Below are 25,280 nucleotides of genomic sequence, written 5' to 3'. Positions count from 1 at the left end.
GTGAAAAAATGGATTCGATAGGTCCATCATAACAGAATCCTTGATCTTATAGAGTGGTGATGCTTTAACAGGAGGAAGTTGATAAAAGTCACCCACTGCAAGAATTGAAACATTGCCAAATACTTTCTTCGATTGTTTTATCTGACAGAGCCTACCATGAATGTAAGTCAGAAGTTTATGGTCAACCATTGATATCTCGTCTATGATGAGAAGCTCTAAATGCTCATACTTCGTTCTTAAAGAGTTTAAAATATTTTCCCCCAATGGCGTGTAAGGCAGTTTTATATTCTTGCTGATACTTAATGCTGAATGCAAAGTCATGCCTCCTATGTTGAAAGCAGCAGTTCCAGTTGGAGCTGTTATAAGGACCGTCAGTGCATCAGGGTTGTCGACTATTTTAGAGAGTATTCTAGTAGTCTCGTGATATATGCATTTGATAAGATGTGACTTTCCTGTTCCTGCTCCCCCTGTCACAAATGTGTGAAATGGATCGGGGTGTTTCTTCCATGCAACGTTGAAAACCCATTCTCGAACATGATAGAACACTCGTCTTTGCATGTCATTCATATTCCTGAGAGAATTCTGAATTTCTTTCGCAGATGATTTCGGTCTTTGATACTCGATGACGCCAGAGGCAATGCTATTTTGTTTTTCAGATGTTGCTAAAAGTTCTATATCTGGTGAGACTTCATCCTCCTCCTCCTCAATGATTACTTGTTTCTTTTCATTCTGAAGTGTTAATCGCTCTGTTTCGCTCTCTGGAGCAACTGCTGTCCAAGAATCCTCCCCAATGCGTCCCTCCTGAACATCGTCCCATGTTTTTTCTAATTCTTCAACATGTTTCTCAAACATAGCTCTGTTTCGGTTAATAATTTCTAACACTGGTCGTTTTCCAAGTTTTGCATGTTTAACGTATTCCTCGAAGCTTTGAAATGTATTAGGCTTCTCTATTGGTCCCCTGTGTGGCATATATAATTGCATCAAAGTCAAATAATAGTCTTTGGGATTTTTCAGGCGATTGAATCGAGGATAGCGAATAATTGCGGTTTTCCCGGCTTTTCTTTTTTTAATGTATCCAAGGTTGTCTTGTAATTCGTATACCTGTAGCTTGCTTGTTGTTTTCGTTCTCTTTGGAGGCCTTGATGCTGGGTGAATTGAGTAACAGGAGCAGAATTCAGCCAGGCATTGCTCATTGAATTCTTTCTTGTCAGGGCGAGCATAATATTTGTCAATGATAGATTTCATCCATACGTTTTCACAGTTCCCTTTTCGAGATTTTAGAGCAGTCAGTGGAAGACTCATTTTAAACGCATCATTTCCTGTTGGAATAAACACAACCTGTCGTGAACATTCTTTCAGATGCATGCTACATACTCTATAAACAGCTTCCTGTGCTGACACTTCTCTATTATGAATGTATACGTGCGAAATTTCCTTCATTGCAGACGCTGCATCTTTATTTCCTTCTCGCGCTTCTTTCTTTGCAGCTGCAAGTAGTTCACCAATTTCTGCTTCCGCTTTACTGATGTAGGAGAGTATATAGGCTACACATGAGTATGGATCCATTACATACTGAATGTCCATATTGGCATTCCAAGCTCTGAGAAGGGTTGGGTTATAATTGTTCACCCAGGTATCTGATAAATTTCTTTTGTGAAAAATGGAATTTCTCGTTGCTGTAGCTTTTAAGCTGTCAACAAATTCGGAGTATGTAATATTGCAAGTTTTCAAAATTTCATCTAGTACTACAATTTCCTCATTTTCTAAAGAATTGATAGCGCTCCTTACGTCCCTCAGTTTCATTTTGGGAGATTTGTCTGATGCGCCCTTGCATATGTTATCAATCTGTTCAAGAGTAGGCATATTCGTGCATTTATCAGTAACATTGATATCTTTCTCTTCAACAACTCTAGCAATAAACGTCTGTTTTATTGGTGGTTTTGGGAAGTTAAATCTACATGTTGTTGAATTTTTTTTGCATGATTTTGTATGAGATTTATTGTGCACCTGAACAGCATTTACAATCTCGTAAAGTTTTGGGAATCTTTCTTTTTCTGGTAATCGACATGATATGTATTTGTCCACAAAATTACATATTTCATCGTCAGTGCTTTCAAGTTTTGGTGCATACCTCACCCATAATAAACAGTGGATATGTGGGGATCCACGCTGTTGGAACTCTATCCTATAAAAAAATCTACTACCTCTCCAATTGGTTTTGCTGGTGACATTATGAGATCGGTGAAGAGTCGTTGAACTCGATTATTAAACAATCTTGCACACATTACTGGATTTTCCCTTATGATATGGCATTTTTCTGTCCATTCAATGTCTTTTGTCGCTCTTTTATCATTTTGGGATTTCAGAGCATCCATAGTCTCATCCCATCTTGTTTCTCCTGCCGAAAATGTAGCAAACCATGTTGGTATTCCTAATTGACGGATCATTGCATATAAATCTTTCATAGTCCTCTGCCAATATGGTGGAGATCCACGTACAGGTTGCAGAAAACGAAATCCAGAATCGGATTTCAAAATGTGTTGCAAATTTTCTGCGTCGGTGAGCATTGAAGCCGTTACTTTCTTTCCATCATCTGTTTTTTCTTTTCCCTTACGCAAAGCAATTGAGATGTTTGATTTGATGTTGTTTATTTCTATCATGAATTGAGCGTAAAAGATATATTGATTATCTTTTGCAAATCGGTCGTCGGCACAAAACAAACGTGCATTGAAGTATTTTGTTGGCGAAAGTTTGAGTGGCCTCTGATGAAAAAAATCCACATTTTCCATCTGGAAAAAGGGCTGGAAATGCCATTGCATCTGCTCCTTTTTCTTGAAAAATACTCTGAGGTGTCTGGTTTTCTCCAGGGGCCAAACAAAGTACATTACTGTTGGTATCTAAATATTCCTGTCCCAAATCAAGTGGTTCTGAACATGTTTCTACAGGATGAGCCTGTACATTATCTTGTTTTGAGTCTTCTGCAGAAATTTCTTCGTCTGTGCTATCATTTTGTGCGTCAGTCATTATTACATCCGAATCAATGTTGGAATCGAACCAATTGTCGTTTAAGGTTATATTGGAGTACCATTTATTGTTCTTCACGAGATATTTTACTGCTGATACAACTTTTGTTGGATTAACCCATTCGTATTGGTGATGACCTTTGTAAGAGAACTTTCGTTTAAGCTTTACCGTTACCATCTGAGCATCGTATATTGTTCTAGGCAGTGAAGATGTTACGATATTGATATTTGATGGTACATTTACAATCTGGCCTTTTACTCCTTTCTGTCCACCTCTTGGCAATGAAAGAAGCTTCATGAATGGAATACGAAGAGCAACAAGTTGTCTTTCAAGGGTATTAAGAGTGCTCAATTCTTCAGGAAGTGCCTTAAGATGTAAACCATTTGCAAGCGACTGAGGTGGAGTGTTGCCGGAGCATAAATGTCTGTCACATGTAGTACATATCCATTCTTTAGAATCCCGAGTATATTGTCCAATCAAGCACTTCTTTGCATTATCTGGGTGCTTTCCATCTAGATATTTTGATCTTTTGCAATGTTTTACCTGAGATTTATACAGTTTTCTCGCACAGACAATGCATGGATATACTGGTGTTTGCTTGATGTTATGGAGGAACGTTTTTAGTGCACTTTGTAATAACTTCCTCCTTTCTTTCACTGACTGTTTTTTCTTTAACTGTATGCTTGGATAACTGTGATATTGTTGAAGAAGTTTCTTCTTTAGATTATAGCGAAAAAGAGGCGATGATGCATAACGTTTTAAGGAGGAAGCCCGAACAATTTGTCGGAAATATTTATTTTCTTTATATTTCAAAATGGAGTAGTTTTTCACGCTTTGCCTAAAGTTAAAATTTTGCTGGTATTTTTGTCTGGAGGAATTTTTCACGCTCTGTTGGAAGCCGAGGTTTTGTCGATATTTTGCTTTGGAGGCATCTTTCACGCTCAGTCGGAAGCCGAGGTTTTGTCGATATTTTGCTTTGGAGGCATCTTTCACGCTCTGTCGGAAGCCGAGGTTTTGTCGATATTTTTCTTTGGAGGCATCTTTCACGTGCTGTTGGAAGCCGAGGTTTTGTCGATATTTTTCTTTGGAGGCATCTTTCACTCTGTTTCTTGTGGTTTTGTTGTTTCTGTATTTTACATTCGATGCTTTTATCTTGGTTCCCTGAAATTCTTTATTTTCACGATATTTTCGGTTTTCATTTTTTAAAACGGACACTTTTTTATTGTGTTTGTAGGCTTCATTTGAATTGTATTTCTTATGACCATAGTTTTTGTTTCTTTCCTTCACATTATCTCTTAACATTGAATATTTGTGATAATTTTCTTTCTGTCGAGTTTTCTTTGTCTCTCTGTGAGTAAAATCATTGTGGTAGTTAAATTTTTCACGTCTCTTCACATTCTCTTTACATTCCAAATACATTTGTCTTCGTTTCAGGCTTTTAATGTTTTGCTGTTGGACACCGAGAACGACATCATAGTGGTTCAAGTTGCGATGATAAAGGTATATATTTCCAACAGTTTCATCTTGATTTGGACAATGTTGAATCCAACGCCACTGCCACCCATACTTCGTGTAAATATAAATGTTCATGTTTAACATATAAGCAGCTGCAAATATTTCTGTTTCTGTCGCCCAAGTCCCACAGGTTCTCATCGATGTTTTCATCAAATATCGCTGTGCATCACCTTTAAAGGAAGGTGGCAGAAATGCCCGCAAGTCTTGTGCATGCATAGCAATGTAATTGCATAAATTTGTTCTAAATTCATAATGGTGATCTTCTGTCCCAGTGAGTGCAAATGATAAGGCGTTGAAAAAGCAGTTCCCATCTGGAGATGTCTGATGAAACATTGATGGATGTGCAAGTTCAATGTTAAAGTCATGTTCATGTGTTTTTCGTTGGGCACTAACACTGTCTGTCGGCTTCTGTTTGGGAGCGGCACCATCCCGTAATTCACGTTTTCTTTTCTTGTCTTTATCCCTTTTCCCTCTACCAGAGTAGGATTTCTTTCTTTTGGTCATACTCGTGTGGCTCTACCTGAAAAAAAATCTTTATTGTAATTTTCCTCCTTAATGGAGACACTCACAATGTACGCGTGTCTCCTAAAGCTGCTCTGAAATACTCCGTCATTTAAAAGAATAATGTATTATAGGAAATTTATTTGACAGACTATATTCGTTAATGTATTTCAGAGAAGCTTTATAAATCTGAAAGCTATTAGTCTACTACAAAAATTGACAACTACAATTCTAAAATATAGATATATCTTGGTTTGTTCAAAAATATTTATGTCAAAACACTAAATCTTGTTTGATAAAGATTATGCCAATACATTTCAGATACATAGCAAAAATACAGTATAGTGTACAAAGTCATGGTCATTGTTTTCTGTCTGTTTCTTGTTCTGTTTGTCCTTCACATATCAAATGTCTTCCTTTTCACTTATTTTCCTCCCATTTCCTGTTCCTCTATTTTCTAGTAGTGTATGTTCGTCTCCGACACTAACGTCTTCCAGCCAGCTGGAATCTAGCTCCTTCTTGAGGTCCTGGCATTGAGATTGGAGAGTGGATGACTCTTCTTCTAGTTTCTGGTTTTTAGCTTTCAAAGCCTCTACCTCCTTTCTTTCCTCCTTAAATTTTCTTTTCAGAAAAGCTTCATTCTTTCTGGAAGCTGTCAATTTTCGTTCAAGTACTTTGAATTCACTCTTTATTTCATTGATTTCCTTTGTCACTTTCTCAGAGAGTGTATTTAACATTGCCATATGTGTAGCACTAATCTTTCCTTCTTGTTGCATCTTATATGACAGCCCAACAATTTGCAACAGAGTAGCATCAATTGTGTCCATTTCCTGAAATAAGAAACAGATGTTAGATACCATTTTACGCAAGAAGAAATAATGTGCACTTAACATTTGCATGTTAGGTACTAATAAATCATCGACTGCATACAGATCTTCGTTTTTGTGACCGATGTTATATTTGTTCTAATCATGAAGACACTTTGTGGCCTGGTGGTTATATCACTCGTTTCGGAAAGCCCGGTTCGAATTTCGATCACTGTGTCAAATCAAATGTAAAACTTTCCATGGGGGCATAAAACAACAAATAAATATTGTAACAAAATTTTCCAGTCCACTGGGACAAATGGCTATCTGCCATCACACGTTCACTTTTGTAGCACTTTTGTATATATCAAAAAGGCATCACCGTTATAAATGAACGTCAATTTAATTGGTGGTGTAGGAAAGGAGGCTAACGATGTGAAGGTGTGACGCCCGGCACCGCGACGAGGACGCTAGCCATTTATTCAAGCCATGTGTAATATTTTATGCTTAACATTTTAAAGACTGTTGAAAGATCGTGTTCCATGCTTTAATTATAGACATTCTTACCCCCCTACTGCACCCTTACAAAGTGAGATCTATTAACTCTGAAATTTTGGTGACTCTATCTTTTACCGTTTCTGAGAAAAACGATTGACAACGAAAACAGCTCATAAGCCGTATTTGCCGACCGGAAGTGAATTTTACAAAAATATTTGACGTTGCTCTAGACATTTATAGTGACTATAATATATGTAAAACTCAACTCATTAACTAGTTTCATGACCGAGATTTATGGCACTGAAAAATGAGAGAATGAATAGTCTTTCTTTGATATAACCGGAAGTTGGAGATTCAACTTCCGGTGGGGTCAACATTTTTTGAGAATTAGAACGAGATATAGTAAACCAAAGTAGGTTTCAATTTGAAAGAAAAAAGTTTGAAATTGATGATTTATTTGATCACTTCCGGTGACGACCGGAAGTGACGGCGACAAAAAATATTACGTGCATGCACTATAGAGAATATAGATCTATCATCCCTGAAAGTTTCATTCGATTATCTTTAGTGGTTTTCAAGTTTACCCCCGGACAAAGTTTCTTTCAAAAACCGGAAAATCGGACGTATCTGACGAACGGAAGTGAATTTTGAAAAAATGAAAAAAATGCCTCGAGGTACCATCGTTCCCTATAACCTGTGAAAGTTTCAGGAAAATCCATCCAACGGTCTCGGAGACGAAAGGGAAAAAAAAATAATAACAATAATAACTAGAAGGTCTTCCGTTTGAAACGGAAGACCTTAATAATAAGGAAAAACAGTAGAATCACTAGAAGGTCTTCCGTTGGAAACGGAAGACCTTAATAATAACTAGAAACTCATTACTAGTAATGAGTAGGTCTTCCGTTAGACCACTTCCGGTAAAGAGCTTTCTGTTCCTACGAAAACCATTTAAATATATCAGAAATATATCTGACAAAATAACTATTATTTTTCATATGTACAAATGATATACTATCATCCTATTTAGGTTTTATATCGCTTCCTTCAATATTCTGATTTTCCATTTTTTGTACCAAAATTGCAATGCACGTGCGCGCGCGTGCGTGCACGTACAGACAAAATGACTATCACTATGCACATCTACAAACGCTATACTATCATCCTGGAAAGTTTCATATCGATCCCTTTTGTAGTTTCTGAGAACACTACCGGACAAAAAAGTACCGGAGAAAAAGAATAATAAAAATAACTAGTTCTAATTGTAACGGGGACCGTTACATATGTTCCCCAAACCTCCCCCAAATAAAATGTGATGTCCTTGTGAATCTATAGCAAAAAATCATTTTATTTTAGCCTTTAATTACATGTAGTACGTTTAATATGGTCATTTCAGTACCAAGAAATGAAAGAAAGCATTACACGTGCATACACGCGCATGCGTGTATGATTCCGAATTTTTGTTGATGTCGTTCAACAGGCATTTGTATCATATACCCACAGTATGAATTTCATAACGTTTCCACCAAATATAAGGAAGTTATAGCGATTTTAAAATCGTCCAATCAGAAATCAGCACACGTGCATGCACGTGCTGAGCAGTAATTCTAACCACAGCAATTTGTAAGGAGTACCAAGATACATCTAAACCCCTAATATGAATAGAATTTGATGAAAAACAAAAACGTTATCGTCCTTTAAAAATTGAACATTTAAAAAACGTTGCACGCGCATGCGCGTGTGCGTTGGCATTTTTTGTTGCACCAACATATAGATACACATATTGTCTACATATGCTGTGAATATCATCTCATTCGCTTCATAAATAAGAGAGTTACAAACGTTTTAGCATTATCCAATCAAAATGAAGCGCACGTGCATGCGCGTGCAAATTGGTAATTTTGACCATGTAAATCAGTTAAGGGTCTCAATATCTACCTATGATATGAATTTCAAGCCATTTCAATGAACAACAAAAAAGTTAGACTGATTGCAAAGTTAGCGTACAAATTTTGTAATGCTCGTGCACGCGCATGCGTGCGCGTGCTGGCAAAATAACTATTATTTTTCATATGTACAAATGATATACTATCATCCTATTTAGGTTTTATATCGCTTCCTTCAATATTCTGATTTTCCATTTTTTGTACCAAAATTGCAATGCACGTGCGCGCGCGTGCATGCACGTGCAAACAAAATGACTATCACTATGCACATCTACAAACGCTATACTATCATCCTGGAAAGTTTCATATCGATCCCTTTTGTAGTTTCTGAGAACACTACCGGACAAAAAAGTACCGGAGAAAAAGAATAATAACTAGATTCGATCTCGTTGCGAGCAACGAGTGGGTCTTCCGTCCAAATTTAGATGTGATTAGATAAGAATTTGACTGACATTATCGTTCATAAATAATGATACAAATATATTGTCTAAACGTACAATTTAGCTTTGGTAATGTTTTACAAATATTGATATTTAAATGTTATAAATTAAAGACTCTCTCTACCTCTCGGCAACTAATTAAAGGGGTCAGCTTTTTTTCGAGAAAAAAGTTAATAATGTTATTTACTGCTATACAGATTCGACTGATCAGGCGAGTCATGCCGCCCGGAGGCCTATTTTTATATCTTTCTAGATATATCTCGCAAAACTGAACAAATTTTGTTCTACATGTCCTATGGAAATTTTCTTAAGAAAAAAGTTATTGATTGCGACATTTATCAGACTGTTAAGGCGAGTCATAAGGCCCGTGGGCCTTTTTCTTGATGTCTCATTAAAAGTTTCTTGACTACAATGTTATAGATTGCAACAAAAACCTAACTGTTCAGGTGAGCCATGAGACCCGCAGGCCTATTTCTTAACATCGTTAGTTAACACTTGCGAAACTGAACAACTTTTGTTCTACATATCTTGTCAAAAGTTTGTCGAGAAAAAAGTTATTAATGTTATTAATTGTGATACAAATTCCACTGTTCAGGCGAGCCATAACGCACGGAGGCCTTTTTTTAAATATCATTAGATAGAACTTGCAAAACTGAACAACTTTTATTCTACATGTTTTATCAAAGTTTCGTGAGGAAAAAGTTAATCATTGTAACAGAAATCCAATGGTTCAGGCGAGCCATGAGGCCCATTGGCCCATTTCTGGATACGGCACGAAAGACCTCAATAAACTGTACAACTTTTGTTATATATCTCTAAACAAAATATTTACGAGTATAAAGTTATGCGACATTTATCAGACTGTTAAGGCGAGTCATAAGGCCCGTGAGCCTTTTTCTTGATATCGTTTGAAAGATCTTGCAAAACTGAACAACTTTTATTCCACATGTCTTATCAAAAGATTCTCGAGAAAAAAGTTAGTAATTGTGACACTAACAAACTGTTCAGGCGAGCCATGAGGTATGTTGGCCTTTTTCATGATGTTGTTGGAAAGATCTTGCAAAACTGAACAACTTTTGTTCTAGATGTCTTATTAAAAGTTTCTTGACAAAAATGTTATAGATTGCAACAATAACCCAACTCTTCAGGTGAGCCATGAGACCCGCAGGCCTATTTCTTAACATCGTTAGTTAACGCTTGCGAAACTGAACAACTTTTGTTCTACATGTCTTATCAAAAGTTTCTCCAGAAAAAAGTTATTGATTGTGACACTAATCAAACTCTTCAGGCGAGCTATGAGGCCCGTTGGCCTTTTTCATCATGTTGTTCGAAAGATCTTGCAAATCTGAACAACTTTCGTTCTAGATGTCTTATTAAAAGTTTCTTGACAAAAATGTTATAGATTGCAACAATAACCCAACTGTTCAGGTGAGCCATGAGACCCGCAGGCCTATTTCTTGACATCGTTAGTTAACGTTTGCGAAACTGAACAACTTTTGTTCTACATGTCTTGTCAAAAGTTTCTCGAGGAAAAAGTTATTAATGTTATTAATTGTGATACAAATTCCACTGTTCAGGCGAGCCATGACGCCCGGAGGCCTATTTTTAGATATCATTAGATAGAACTTGCAAAACTGAACAACTTTTATTCTACATGTCTTATCAAACGTTTCGTGAGAAAAAAGTTAATCATTGTAACAGAAATTCAATTGTTCAGGCGAGCCATGAGGCCCATGGGCCCATTTCTTGATATGGCACGAAAGATCTCAATAAACTGTACAAGTTTTGTTATATATGTCTAAACAAAATATGTACGAGTAAAAAGTTATGATTCAAAACGTGGAAAAAAATTGGACACTTTTTAAAACTCCATTTTCGACCCCTACCGAGCTTCCATACTACGCCCTTCCGGAAATTTTTAAAACCCAGGTGCACAACTACAACATGTCGTCTAACATCACTGAAAATTTCAGCACTCTAGCTTTTATCGTTTTTGAGTTTTTGTCTGGACAAAATGGTCATCTGAAAATCGATAAAAGGGGGATAACTTCCAACCGGAAGTGATTTTTCGACAATTGAAACGGCGGTACAAACTTCAAATGGCAACGCATCAATCCTGAAAATTTGAAGCAAATCGATCCAGCCATCTCCGAGAAATCTTCTGCACAAAAATCGGTAAGGAGAAAAAAAAAGAATAATAATAATAACTAGTGATCCTAATTGTTCGCGAACAATTAGAGGGCTTTCCACCTGCAATGATTTAAAAAAAGACATTTAAGAATATTTAAGATGATGTACGAAACTCGAAATGACCAAGAAAATTTCATTAATTATTTTCACGATGACCTTGACCTTTGACCTTCACCTCATTTTGAAGGTCAAAGGTCATCGGTCTTAATGCAAGTGATCCCATGTCTCTATCTATATTAATGTAAAAGCTATAAGCTTAAAAAAATGTTAATCAAGATATTCAGGGGCAATACTTTGTTTAGGGGTTTTCGGTTACTTTCGGTTAGCTTATCAATGATAAAAATACTTTAAAAGACCTTGAAAATGGAAAAAAAATAATTTTGAAGATGACCTTGACCTATGACCTTGACCTCATTTTGAAGGTCAAAGGTCATCGGTCTGAATGCAAGTGGTCTCATGTCTCTATCTATATTAATATAAAAGTTATAGGCTTAGATAATGATATTGGAGACTTTCAGGGGCAATAACTATGCTTAAGGGTTTTCGTATCCCTTTGATTATTTTTTCTTTGCAAGAGGGTTTTACTGTGAATTCATTAGCGAAGGTTTCGTGTCTCTATGACTTTCCGTTAAGTAGGAGTAGCGATAACAAGGTTTTTGACGCGAGTCTCCGAAATTCACAGAAGGGTCAAAGTTCAAAGTTGTAATGCATACTATCAAATCCAATCAAGAAGTCAATACTTACCCATATAATATTTAAACGCTATCTTAAGCAGGAAAAAGAGTATAAAAAGTGCTATTTTTTCCTCTTTTCTGATGACCTTGACCTTTGACCTTGACCTAATTTTCAAGGTCAAAGGTCACCGATCCTATTCCAGTTGGTCCCATGTCTCTACGACAAACCGTGCTCAAGCTCGACATGTTTTACGAATAAATCGCAAAACATAAAGAGGCATTAACTCCCCTTAGGGGACACCGAACCCCTTCATTTGAAATTCTTCGCTTCTACTAATTACCCTCTATGTTTTAGAAAAGGTTTCATCCTCCTATCATTTACGGTTACAAAGTAGAAGTGCTAACAATGATTTCTGCGAAAGGTCAAATAACTCCGTAAGGGGTCAAAGTTCAATTACGCAGGGTGAACTGTATTCGTTTCTCAAGAAGTACTATATGATGGACTATAAAGTTTTTCGATAAGTCTTAAGACGAAGATTTTTTTTGACGGCAGGAAAATAATAATAATAATAACTAGTGATCCTAATTGTTCGCGAACAATTAGAGGGCTTTCCACCTGCAATGATTTTAAAAAAGACATTTAAGAATATTTAAGATGATGTACGAAACTCAAAATGACCAAGAAAATTTCATTAATCATTTTCACGATGACCTTGACCTTTGACCTTGACCTCATTTTGAAGGTCAAAGGTCATCGGTCTTAATGCAAGTGATCCCATGTCTCTATCTATATTAATGTAAAAGCTATAAGCTTAAAAAAATGTTAATCAAGATATTCAGGGGCAATAATTTGTTAAGGGGTTTTTGGTTCCTTTCGGTTAGCTTCTCAATGCTAAAAATACTTTGAAAGACGTTGAAAATGAAAAAAAATTAATTTTGGTGATGACCTTGACCTTTGACCTTGACCTCATTTTGAAGGTCAAAGGTCATCGGTCTTAATGCAAGTGGTCCCATGTCTCTATCTATATTAATATAAAAGTTATAGGCTTAGATAATGATATTGGAGACTTTCAGGGGCAATAACTATGCTTAAGGGTTTTTGTATCCCTTTGATTATTTTTTCTTTGCAAGACGGTTTTACTGTGAATTCATTAGCGAAGGTTTCGTGTCTCTATGACTTTCCGTTAAGTAGGAGTAGCGATAACAAGGTTTTCGACGCGAGTCTCCGAAATTCACAGAAGGGTCAGAGTTCAAAGTTGTAATGCATACTATCAAAACCAATCAAGAAGTCAATACTTACCCATATAATATTTCAACGCTATCTTAAGCAGGAAAGAGAGTATAAAAAGTGCTATTTTTTCCTCTTTTCTGATGACCTTGACCTTTGACCTTGACCTAATTTTCAAGGTCAAAGGTCACCGATCCTATTCCAGTTGGTCCCATGTCTTTACGACAAACCGTGCTCAAGCTCGACATGTTTTACGAATAAATCGCAAAACATAAAGAGGCATTAACTCCCCTTAGGGGACACCGAACCCCTTCATTTGAAATTCTTCGCTTCTACTAATTACCCTCTGTGTTTTAGAAAAGGTTTCATCCTCCTATCATTTACGGTTACAAAGTAGAAGTGCTAACAATGATTTCTGCGAAAGGTCAAATAACTCCGTAAGGGGTCAAAGTTCAATTACGCAGGGTGAACTGTATTCGTTTCTCAAGAAGTACTATATGATGGACTATAAAGTTTTTCGATAAGTCTTAAGACGAAGATTTTTTTTGACGGCAGGAAAATAATAATAAACAGAACAATAACAATAGGACTTTCCACAGAAAGGTGGAAAGCCCTAACTAGTGATCCTAATTGTTCGCGAACAATTAGAGGGCTTTCCACCTGCAATGATTTAAAAAAAGATATTTAAGAATATTTAAGATGATGTACGAAACTCAAAATGACCAAACAAATTTAATTAATAATTTTCACGATGACCTTGACCTTTGACCTTGACCTCATTTTGAAGGTCAAAGGTCATCGGTCTTAATGCAAGTGATCCCATGTCTCTATCTATATTAATGTAAAATCTATAACCTTAAAAAATGTTAATAAGGACATTCAGGGGCAATAATTTGTTTAGGGGTTTTCGGTTACTTTCAGGTAGCTTATCAATGCTAAAAATACTTTAAAGACCTTGAAAGTGGAAAAAAAATTAATTTTGATGATGACCTTGACCTTTGACCTTGACCTCATTTTGAAGGTCAAAGGTCATCGGTCTTAATGCAAGTGGTCCCATGTCTCTATCTATATTAATATAAAAGTTATAGGCTTAGATAATGATATTGGAGACTTTCAGGGGCAATAACTATGCTTAAGGGTTTTTGTATCCCTTTGATTATTTTTTCTTTGCAAGAAGGTTTTACTGTGAATTCATTAGCGAAGGTTTCGTGTCTCTATTACTTTCCGTTAAGTAGGAGTAGCGATAACAAGGTTTTCGACACGAGTCTCCGAAATTCACAGAAGGGTCAGAGTTCAAAGTTGTAATGCATACTATCAAAATCAATCAAGAAGTCAATACTTACCCATATAATATTTCAACGCTATCTTAAGCAGGAAAAAGAGTATAAAAAGTGCTATTTTTTCCCCTTTTCTGATGACCTTGACCTTTGACCTTGACCTAATTTTCAAGGTCAAAGGTCACCGATCCTATTCCAGTTGGTCCCATGTCTCTACGACAAACCGTGCTCAAGCTCGACATGTTTTACGAATAAATCGCAAAACATAGAGAGGCATTAACTCCCCTTAGGGGACACCGAATCCCTTCATTTTAAATTCTTCGCTTCTACTAATTACCCTCTATGTTTTAGAAAAGGTTTCATCCTCCTATCATTTACGGTTACAAAGTAGAAGTGCTAACAATGATTTCTGCGAAAGGTCAAATAACTCCGTAAGGGGTCAAAGTTCAATTACGCAGGGTGAACTGTATTCGTTTCTCAAGAAGTACTATATGATGGACTATAAAGTTTTTCGATAAGTCTTAAGACGAAGATTTTTTTTGACGGCAGGAAAATAATAATAAACAGAACAATAACTAGTGATCCTAATTGTTCGCGAACAATTAGAGGGCTTTCCACCTGCAATGATTTAAAAAAAAGACATTTAAGAATATTTAAGATGATGTACGAAACTCAAAATGACCAAGAAAATTTAATTAATAATTTTCACGATGACCTTGACCTTTGACCTTCACCTCATTTTGAAGGTCAAAGGTCATCGGTCTTAATGCAAGTGATACCATGTCTCTATCTATATTAATGTAAAAGCTATAAGCTTAAAAAAAATGTTAATCAAGACATTCAGGGGCAATAATTTGTTTATGGGTTTTCGGTTACTTTCGGTTAGCTTATCAATGCTAAAAATACTTTGAAAAACCTTGAAAATGGAAAAAAATTAATTTTGATGATGACCTTGACCTTTGACCTTGACCTCATTTTGAAGGTCAAAGGTCATCGGTCTTAATGCAAGTGGTCCCATGTCTCTATCTATATTAATATAAAAGTTATAGGCTTAGATAATGATATTGGAGACTTTCAGGGGCAATAACTATGCTTAAGGGTTTTTGTATCCCTTTGATTATTTTTTCTTTGCAAGAGGGTTTTACTGTGAATTCATTAGCGAAGGTTTCGTGTCTCTATGACTTTCCGTTAAGTAGGAGTAGCGATAACAAGGTTTTCGACGCGAGTCTCCGAAATTCACAGAAGGGTCAGAGTTCAAAGTTGTAATGCATACTATCAAAACCAATCAAGAAGTCAATACTTATCCATATAATATTTCAACGCTATCTTAAGCAGGAAAGAGAGTATAAAAAGTGCTATTTTTTCCTCTTTTCTGATGACCTTGACCTTTGACCTTGACCTAATTTTCAAGGTCAAAGGTCACCGATCCTATTCCAGTTGGTCCCATGTCTCTACGACAAACCGTGCTCAAGCTCGACATGTTTTACGAATAAATCGCAAAACATAAAGAGGCATTAACTCCCCTTAGGGGACACCGAACCCCTTCATTTGAAATTCTTCGCTTCTACTAATTACCCTCTATGTTTTAGAAAAGGTTTCATCCTCCTATCATTTACGGTTACAAAGTAGAAGTGCTAACAATGATTTCTGCGAAAGGTCAAATAACTCCGTAAGGGGTCAAAGTTCAATTACGCAGGGTGAACTGTATTCGTTTCTCAAGAAGTACTATATGATGGACTATAAAGTTTTTCGATAAGTCTTAAGACGAAGATTTTTTTTGACGGCAGGAAAATAATAATAAACAGAACAATAACAATAGGACTTTCCACTGAAAGGTGGAAAGCCCTAACTAGTGATCCTAATTGTTCGCGAACAATTAGAGGGCTTTCCACCTACAATGATTTAAAGATAGATATTTAAGAATATTTAGGATGATGTACGAAACTCAAAACGACTTAGAAAATTTAATAATTTTCTCAATGATCTTGACCTTTGACCTTGACCTCATTTTGAAGGTCAAAGGTCATCGGTCTTAATCCAAGTGATTCCATGTCTCTATCTATATTAATGTAAAAGCTATAAGCTTAAAAAATGTTAATCAAGACATTCAGGGTCAATAATTTGTTTATGGGTTTTCGGTTACTTTCGGTTAACTTCTCAATGCTAAAAATACTTTGAAAGACCTTGAAAATGGAAAAAAATTAATTTTGATGATGACCTTGACCTTTGACCTTGACCTCATTTTGAAGGTCAAAGGTCATCGGTCTTAATGAAAGTGGTCCCATGTCTCTATCTCTATTAATACAAAAGTTATAGGCTTAGATAATGATATTGGAGACTTTCAGGGGCAATAACTATGCTTAAGGGTTTTCGTATCCCTTTGATTATTTTTTCTTTGCAAGAGGGTTTTACTGTGAATTCATTAGCGAAGGTTTCGTGTCTCTATGACTTTCCGTTAAGTAGGAGTAGCGATAACAAGGTTTTCGACGCGAGTCTCCGAAATTCACAGAAGGGTCAGAGTTCAAAGTTGTAATGCATACTATCAAAACCAATCAAGAAGTCAATACTTATCCATATAATATTTCAACGCTATCTTAAGCAGGAAAGAGAGTATAAAAAGTGCTATTTTTTCCTCTTTTCTGATGACCTTGACCTTTGACCTTGACCTAATTTTCAAGGTCAAAGGTCACCGATCCTATTCCAGTTGGTCCCATGTCTCTACGACAAACCGTGCTCAAGCTCGACATGTTTTACGAATAAATCGCAAAACATAAAGAGGCATTAACTCCCCTTAGGGGACACCGAACCCCTTCATTTGAAATTCTTCGCTTCTACTAATTACCCTCTGTGTTTTAGAAAAGGTTTCATCCTCCTATCATTTACGGTTACAAAGTAGAAGTGCTAACAATGATTTCTGCGAAAGGTCAAATAACTCCGTAAGGGGTCAAAGTTCAATTACGCAGGGTGAACTGTATTCGTTTCTCAAGAAGTACTATATGATGGACTATAAAGTTTTTCGATAAGTCTTAAGACGAAGATTTTTTTTGACGGCAGGAAAATAATAATAAACAGAACAATAACAATAGGACTTTCCACAGAAAGGTGGAAAGCCCTAACAATAGGACTTTCCACTGAAAGGTGGAAAGCCCTAATAAACAGAACAATAACAATAGGACTTTCCACTGAAAGGTGGAAAGCCCTAACTAGACACGATCTCGTTGCGAGCAACGAGTAGGTCTTCCGTCCGATTTGTTGATGCACTCGGAGTTAAAAAAAAAAGAAAAGAAAAGACAAATGAGTCCCAATTTAGTTTCCGACTTTAAGACACTTTAGATATAATCAATTTTTCATATCATAAGCTTCTGAAGCAAAGTTGCGGTGAAATTCGTTTGAAATTCGACTCTCCAGGCGAGCCATAAGGCCCTCGGGCCTATTTCTTGATGTCATTTGTTAGCCCTCTATAGACTCAACAACTTTAGTTCTATATGTCTTTACAAAATATTTACCTGTAAAAAGTTATTGAGATCGACCGATATCGACAAAAAATCGACTCTACAGGCGAGCCATTAAGATCATAGGCCTATTTCTTGATATCAATCGATAGATCTCGATAAACTGAACAACTTTTGTTCAATATGTCCGTACAAAATATTTACCAGTTACAAGTTTTTGAAATCGACTGATATCGACAAAAATCGACTCTACAGGCGAGCCATGAGGCCCACAGACCCATTGTTTGATATTGATCGATAGGTTATGACACATTGAACAACTTTTGTTCAATAATGCTTTTCAAAAAATATGTCGTTTTAAAGATATGAGGCGTCAAATATTTACGATTTTGGCCCCTAAAATCTCTAATTACGTAACATATGACCTACTTTTTGATTGGATAAGATCAAGCTCGTTGAGATGAACATTTCCGCTTCTACAACTTATTATAAAATATTAATAGTTTCTGAGATATTCTCAAAAACATTTGGACCCTTCTGAACCCCTAATTTAAAGGGCCAGCCCATTTTGCTTGATATCGTAAGAAAGGCCTTGTCATTTTAAACATTTTTTGCTCAACAAGTATTTAGAAATTCTTTACCGTTCTCGAGTTATCTCTACAAGAAATATTTAGGGGCCAAACTGTAGCTCCCTAACGGGGCCACATAGGGAAAAAACGAAATGTACATATTGTTTAGATTATCATTCTGAACAACTTTTGTTCAATAATGCTTTTCAAAATATTTGTCGTTTTCCAGATATGAGGCGTCAATTATTTATGATTTTGGCCCTTAAAATCCCTTATTACGTAACATATGACCTACTTTTTGATTTGATAAGAACAAGCTCGTTGAGATGAACATTTCCGCTTCAATGACTTATTACAAAATATGAATAGTTTCTGAGATATTCTCATCAACCTTTGGACCCTTATGGGCCCCTAATTTAAAGGGTCAGTCCCTTTTGCTTGATATCGTAAGAAAGGTCATGACATTTCAAACATTTTTTGTTCAACAAGTATTTAGAAATTCTTTACCGTTCTCGAGTTATTTCTAGAAGTAATTTTTAGGGGCCAAACTGTAGCTCCCTAACGGGGCCACATAGGGTAAAAACGAAATATGCGTATTGTTCAGATCATCATTCTGAACAACTTTTGTTCTTTATTGCTTTTCAAAATATTTGTCGTTTTCGAGATACAAGGGGTAAAAAAATTATGGTTTTGGCCCTTAAAATCCCTTATTACGTAACATATGACCTAAATTTTTATATGAATAGATTTGGATTGTTGAGATGAACATTTTTTGTTCTTTGACTTATACCAAAATATTAACGATTTTTGAGATATTTGATCTAGACTTTGAGCCCTTCTAGATCCCTAATTGAAGGGGCTAGCCCCTAAATCTTGATATTTTCGAAAAGATCTCGTAAATGTGCACAACTTTTGTTCTACATGTCTTAACAAAATATTTGCAAGAAAAAAGATATTGGAGATCAAAGGTCAAAAATCGCCGAAATCGGCGAACAATTTTGGCATCCATTTTTTCAGGTCCAGGCGAGCCTTTAGGCAAATCGCCTCCGGTAAAATCGAATCCCCCACAAATCTTCTAAAATGTTTACTCTATCTTGTGTAGAAATTTCAAGACTCTAGCTTCAAAACTAACGGAGGAGATGTGTGGACAACAAGGCCCTTCAAAAAGTCACTAAAAGAGAGATAACTCCTGACCGGAAGTGACGTCAAGCACGAAATTTGGCAAGCAGAGTCTCGTCACCAAAAGACATCTTTCCTGAAAATTTCGTGAAAATCGATCGAGAAATGACTGAGAAAAACGCGTGTACTACCAAGGAAAATAATAATAATAATGAAGAAGAAGAACGCGAACAATAATAGTAAGGTCTTCCGCAGGAGACGGAATACCTTAATGAAGAAGAAGAACGCGAACAATAATAGTAAGGTCTTCCGCAGGAGACGGAAGACGTTAATAATAAAAATAATAATAATAATGAAGAAGAAGAACGCGAACAATAATAGTAAGGTCTTCCGCAGGAGACGGAAGACCTTAATAATAATAATAAGAAACAGAGTAAAAACAATATGTTCCCAAACTTTGTTTGGGGAACATAATAATCCTCTATCTTGGCAAATATGGAGAAGTAATCCCACCCTGTTTTAAAATTTTTAATCCGCAGATAATATTTTATCGTCTTTTGGGTTGATAAAAATTGGAAATGACCTTGTAATTCTATAAAAGTTCTTGACAGACCATGTCTAATTCACATTTTCTGAAACTAAAAGTGACAAGTCGTGTACAAGTTGTTATTTTATTTATTTATTTTGCACAAAATACGTATAGAACTTATAATTTTGTATTGGTGAAATTTTACAGATTACTATTTGTACCAAGACGTACTAGAATTTGCTCACGATATGTCGAACAAGGGTTTTCAAAAGGCAACCGAGTTCGTTGAGCAAGGTACATGTAATAAAAATGGAGAGAGAGAGAGAGAGAGAGAGAGAGAGAGAGAGAGAGAGAGAGAGATATGGAGAGGTGTGTGTCGGGTTAATATTGTGTGAGCAACAACTTGAATGAAAAGGTTGGGGTTGGGGTTAGTAATGGGATTTATACAGAAAATGAATGCCAGAGACACATCGTCTTTTAGAAATGCAAAACTTTTAATTTACATACCAGTAACGATAAGAATATTCAAGTACATTTACATGTATTCGGTTTTATGAAATCAAAATTTAATAAGTATTTTATTGTAATATGGCCCACCATACTTACGTGTTACATGTACATTATGTCATGCCATTTTAAGAAGACCTTCACAAAGACACGTATAACTTACCGGTATTAAGTCATAGGAAATCCCACAATATTAAACGCATCAACAAAGTGGAGTTTTACTATGGTTTACATGAGATCATCATTTTTTTAAAAGTAATGTCTGTTATTGATCAAAACAAGTACAATGTAAATTCATGAAAAATAGACGTTTTGAAAGACTTCAATCTTTGGGTAATGTTTCCCCATTGAAATTTGTGAATAACGTAAGAATAAAGGTGGTTTTATAAGAATATTTTGTGGTAAATATGGGTTTTTAGCAATATCAAAAGATTTGCAAATAGTTTTACAAAATTCTATAACAAGGTGTCGGGGTGTCGTATGTCCTTAATAGGTATCTTCTTCCTCTATTATTTATTGACCTCAGTGTTGAATAATCACACTATAGATAATGCACTGAAATTTTAGATATTCACAATATAAGTAATGCACTGAAATTTTTAAATGTATTGACTCTATAAGTAATGCAGTTTTCTCTCTCATTCTCACATCAATCATATGTAGCAGGAATGAATTTATATGCATATTAATGATGTTTTATTTTGTATATTTGCCTGTCACTGACGTTGTACTATCTTCATTTTAGAATTAGTTGTTTATTTACACGTACATGTAAGTCTTATTTGACAGTTCCTGCATGCTCACGTGTTCAATCATCAAAACAATCTTTAACTTTCGGAACTTTAATTCCCATTGGATAATTATCCGGAAGTACATAATTTAACCTCTATGGGTGGTACTGAAATACGGGTAAAGTTCATGTCTTCAGTATTCTATTCAATATATTCAAAGTTATGATTTTCTATTATCCCAATTTAGTATAAATACCCTGATTTTTCTTAGTTGGGGGACTTAGAAAACATTAACTTGCTGTCAGTATCTCATTTTAGATCCAGGCTTATTAAGGCATTTAGCAGGTCTTGTCTTTTTCTGATGGTTCCTGTTAGATTATTTTAGAACCCCAAAACCTAAAAGTTAGGAGTTCGGCAAACAAAAATATATAATTGAAATAGGGTTTCCAATCTACTTACACCCCCCCCCTTCCGTCAAATTTAGGTAGGGTAACTTGTCCATACCCTGGGGTGGGAGTTGGTTTATCAAAACTATTACTATCAGTCAGAGACCGGATTTTTTTTCCCTTACCATTCTTATATCATTTTTTAATCTCTTGTTTGTTTATTTTTCTTCAATGTGTGTTGTTAAATAAATATCGTTGTCTGTTGAACTGTGTTGTCATTACGCTGACTCAAGGTGTGAAATACGGCGGATATTAATATACTAAAAAATAAGACCCATACATAATTCAAATCTAAAAGATCCTGAGAAATAATCAAAATCTAGGTGCAGGTGACCAAGTAGATCAAAATAGTGTCAAAACAGTTGTAACAGGAAGGGAGAAAATGCAACGGACCATACCGGGATTCGAACCCGGGCCTCCTGAATCTCTAGTCAGGTGCTCTACCAACTGAGCTAACTGGCCACCGGCGATCGAATCCGACTGACCGCTACACAGTCAAACCCTCCTATCCCAAAAAAGAGGTGCCGTTAGGTACCGAGGATTAATCTTATTACACACAAATAGAATCATAGTTATTTGAAATCAAAAAGTAATTTCGTACTTACTCCTTTGAGTGTTGACTGGAAATTAAATTGACTTGTCGCACATCAGTGATTTCATGAGTAACATTCACCCCCTACAAACATTCTCCGGATATGAGATAGTAGTAGTAGTAGTTTTATTCAAGCAGAACAATCATTTTGTATAAAACATCATCAGAAAATAAATAAATACTCATGTCAATTGTATAAAACTTACATACCAGATGTTACCACAGTCATTTATCACAGTATTGTCATCACATACAAGATACATGTATTATCACTGCTGCATTATGTACATACATGTATATCACAATCTATCTAGAATAACCCATTTAAAGCAAAAGTAATATTACTTATTTCCAATGGGGTCCTTGAGAAATTAAGAATAGATCTATGTCAATGGTCCCAGACCCCCCTGCTTCATAAAGTGCCCCCCCCCCCCCGTAACCGCAATTCCTGGATCCGCCCCTGTATATATATTTGACGTGATGTACATTTTCATGTCATTTTGATATGCGGCTTTCTGTTTGTTACAGGGCATTTCAATTTATACTATTTATTGTGCAATTAACTGTGCACGTTAATGGACTTACATTGATGAAATATAAACAAGAACTTTTAACAAGTATTTACGCTGTTGTTGTATTTCTATCAACGCATCGTGAGTTACACATTGTTTGGTTTTAACGTATTTTATTGTGATTCAATCACAAAGAGATTGGATACGACATCTAAAAACTTAAACCGCCCCTTCCCTACACAGAAAGAGACGACATAAATACATGTGTTTCAAGATATGCATGTTGACTATATTTGATCAAATTTAGATCACGGGTATTCAAGAATTATTCAATAGATTTAAGCATGACATTGAGTATATAATCATTCAGGGCTCGAAATTAGCGAGAAATACTCCTGCAATCAAGGCGACTTGAACAGTAAGGGGGGGGGGGGGGGGTTGAAGAACCTTTAATGACAAGAAAAAGACCAATTTTTATTAATCATAATCAACCAATGAAGGGAGAGTTTGCAGTCCCCATGATCGTCACAGACTGTGGATTTTAAAGCTACATTTTACCTACACATTAATTATGTTGTGATTCCTACAGGAGCCTCTTCAGTTCAGCTTTCTCCGAAAACTAAACAATCACAAGCGTGAACAATATCTGTATGTAAAGAGTTATCTAAATTTTTGACATTGACATCAGTTCCAAATTTACGTAGTTTCCATCATAAGAGAGGTAACTCTTACGAAAAACCGTCTTGACAGCTGATTTATTGAATAATGAAACATTGTTTAGTGAGGTGACCCTTCAATCGGATGTCTTGCTAGGTTCTCTGGGGAACAGAATTATACAGGTTTCTGACATGGTTTAACTTACTAGCAATGTCCTACCATATCCCGAGTGTGTGTTGAAAAAGTTATTTTCTTTTCTCTTCCCTGCATTTCAGTCGTATCAATAGCTCAATGCCAGTTAGGAATTGGAGAGTCCTTATTCTGATTCATACTCCAAAACTTTATACATTCTTTGCTTTTAATTCTCTCTCTCTCTCTCTCTCTCTCTCTCTCTCTCTCTCTCTCTCTCTCTCCCAGGTACCATAAGATCCAATAATTTGACCTCTCTCTAATGGTGAATTCAAGATACGTAACGTTAACTTAAAAAGATTGTTTTTACTTTATAACATATCCACAAAAGATTTAAAGGTTTAATTCACGAATTGTATCTACTTATCAATGAATCAAACTCATCTTTAATTCTCCACTATTGGAACTTAATTTGAACTTAATTGTCTGGAACTTAATTGAACACATCTAATCCAATTGGTACTATTTAATTGAACCAACTTTAAGATCATATGCTTAAAGCTATCTTTTATTGAACAATAGCCATCTTTAATTCTTTATGATAATGTCCAATTGTTTGAAAATGGGTTTAATGAATCAGACATACGTTAAAATATTTCAAATATATAAAATATTTCTAAACACAATATACTTAAGTATTTGATACGATCTTCAATTCATTAGCCTATCTCTAGAAATGTGTCTCCTATTTAGTCATTTGTACAATTTTCTATCATTTTTTATGAGGTGAAATTAATAAAATGACGCAAATTTTAAGAGTTTTTAAAAAAAAAAAAATTGAGTTCTCCAAATAAAGTAATGCAAGAAATCAAAAAATTTTGTCATTTATTTCTCCGAGAGTGGAAGAAATTATTGCTTCTTTTATCGTTTACTAGTAGTACTCTAAACAAGATATCACGATTTACCTTAAATTTGAAAATTTTAGGGGGGGGGGGGCTGTATTCTATCAAATGATGGGTCTGTTTCAATAAGATATTTGACCCATTTCTAACTGAATTGAATCCATCTACATCTATTGAATTTAACCTATCTTTTCTATTGAATTCAACCTATCTTTAATTAATAGGAAAACGTTCAATAGTTTGAAGAAATGCCGGATAGTTCATTAAAATTCAAAACTCTTTCACTTATATGGACAGATAGCATTCAAGCATTATTCATATGATCAGTATACAACTTCCACTTTAGAATCCCGTGGGGATCCGAGTTAGAATAGGTCCTCAGTACCCCCTTACTTGTCGTAAGTGGCGACTAAATGGGACGGTCCTTCGGAGGCTAATTTTAAGGGTTTTGGAGGAAAATGTATAAGTTCTCCCAATGAAAGCAATTCAACAAATCAAAAGATTTTGTCATTTATTGCTCTGGGAGTGGAATAAATTATTGCTTCTTTATTGCATTTTTTAAAAGAAGGGATCACGATTAACCTTAAAATAGAAAAAAATTAGGGTGGCGCTGGTGTTGTAGAGTGAACCTTCCCCCATAATGAGACTTTCCCCCCAGAAGCCTGGCTCTAAAGTGAGCCTTTCTCCGGAAGCCTGGCTCTAGACCCAGACTTCCCCGTGGGAAGACCTACTGTATCACTAGTTGTAGAGTCAGACTTCCCCCCATAGCAGGACTTCCTCCTTCATTTATTCCTGGTAAACTACTATCACTTTATGGAGATTGTTTAGATATCAAGACCTTTTTCAGCAGGGCATTAAATGATTTTGCTTAAGTCGTTCATTAAACTCAAGAGAAGAAAACGGTGAATAAAACACATTGGAATTAATGAGTCACTTTGTTTGACCTATAGACCTTGAACTTTGTCCCACACAATACCTATGCCCTGGTTAGTTTTAGAAGATTAAAAAATGAAATGAGGAAATTTCGAATTTGTTTCTT

The 25,280-nt window shown here is 35.7% G+C and overlaps 1 protein-coding gene across 1 annotated transcript; it reads right to left on the bottom strand.

Moving 5' to 3' along the window:
* Nucleotides 1–2,685: 2,685 nt before the first annotated feature.
* Nucleotides 2,686–22,176, bottom strand: LOC125674361 (uncharacterized). Its single transcript, XM_048911494.2, has 2 exons — nucleotides 22,055–22,176; nucleotides 2,686–5,870 (listed from the first exon to the last, which is right to left on the bottom strand). The coding sequence occupies exon 2, from the start codon at nucleotides 5,041–5,043 to the stop codon at nucleotides 2,686–2,688; it is 2,358 nt and encodes a 785-aa protein (XP_048767451.2). The 5' UTR covers nucleotides 5,044–5,870; nucleotides 22,055–22,176.
* Between the last annotated feature and the right edge of the window lie 3,104 nt (nucleotides 22,177–25,280).

The sequence above is a fragment of the Ostrea edulis genome, chromosome 3, assembly GCF_947568905.1.
Source record: "Ostrea edulis chromosome 3, xbOstEdul1.1, whole genome shotgun sequence".
Taxonomy (NCBI): domain Eukaryota; kingdom Metazoa; phylum Mollusca; class Bivalvia; order Ostreida; family Ostreidae; genus Ostrea; species Ostrea edulis.
This window is presented reverse-complemented; position numbering and strand designations above follow the sequence as displayed.

Coding starts and splice junctions, on each gene's coding strand:
- LOC125674361 (XM_048911494.2), bottom strand. CDS start 5,043: ATGACCAAAAGAAAGAAATCCTACTCTGGTAGAGGGAAAAGGGATAAA.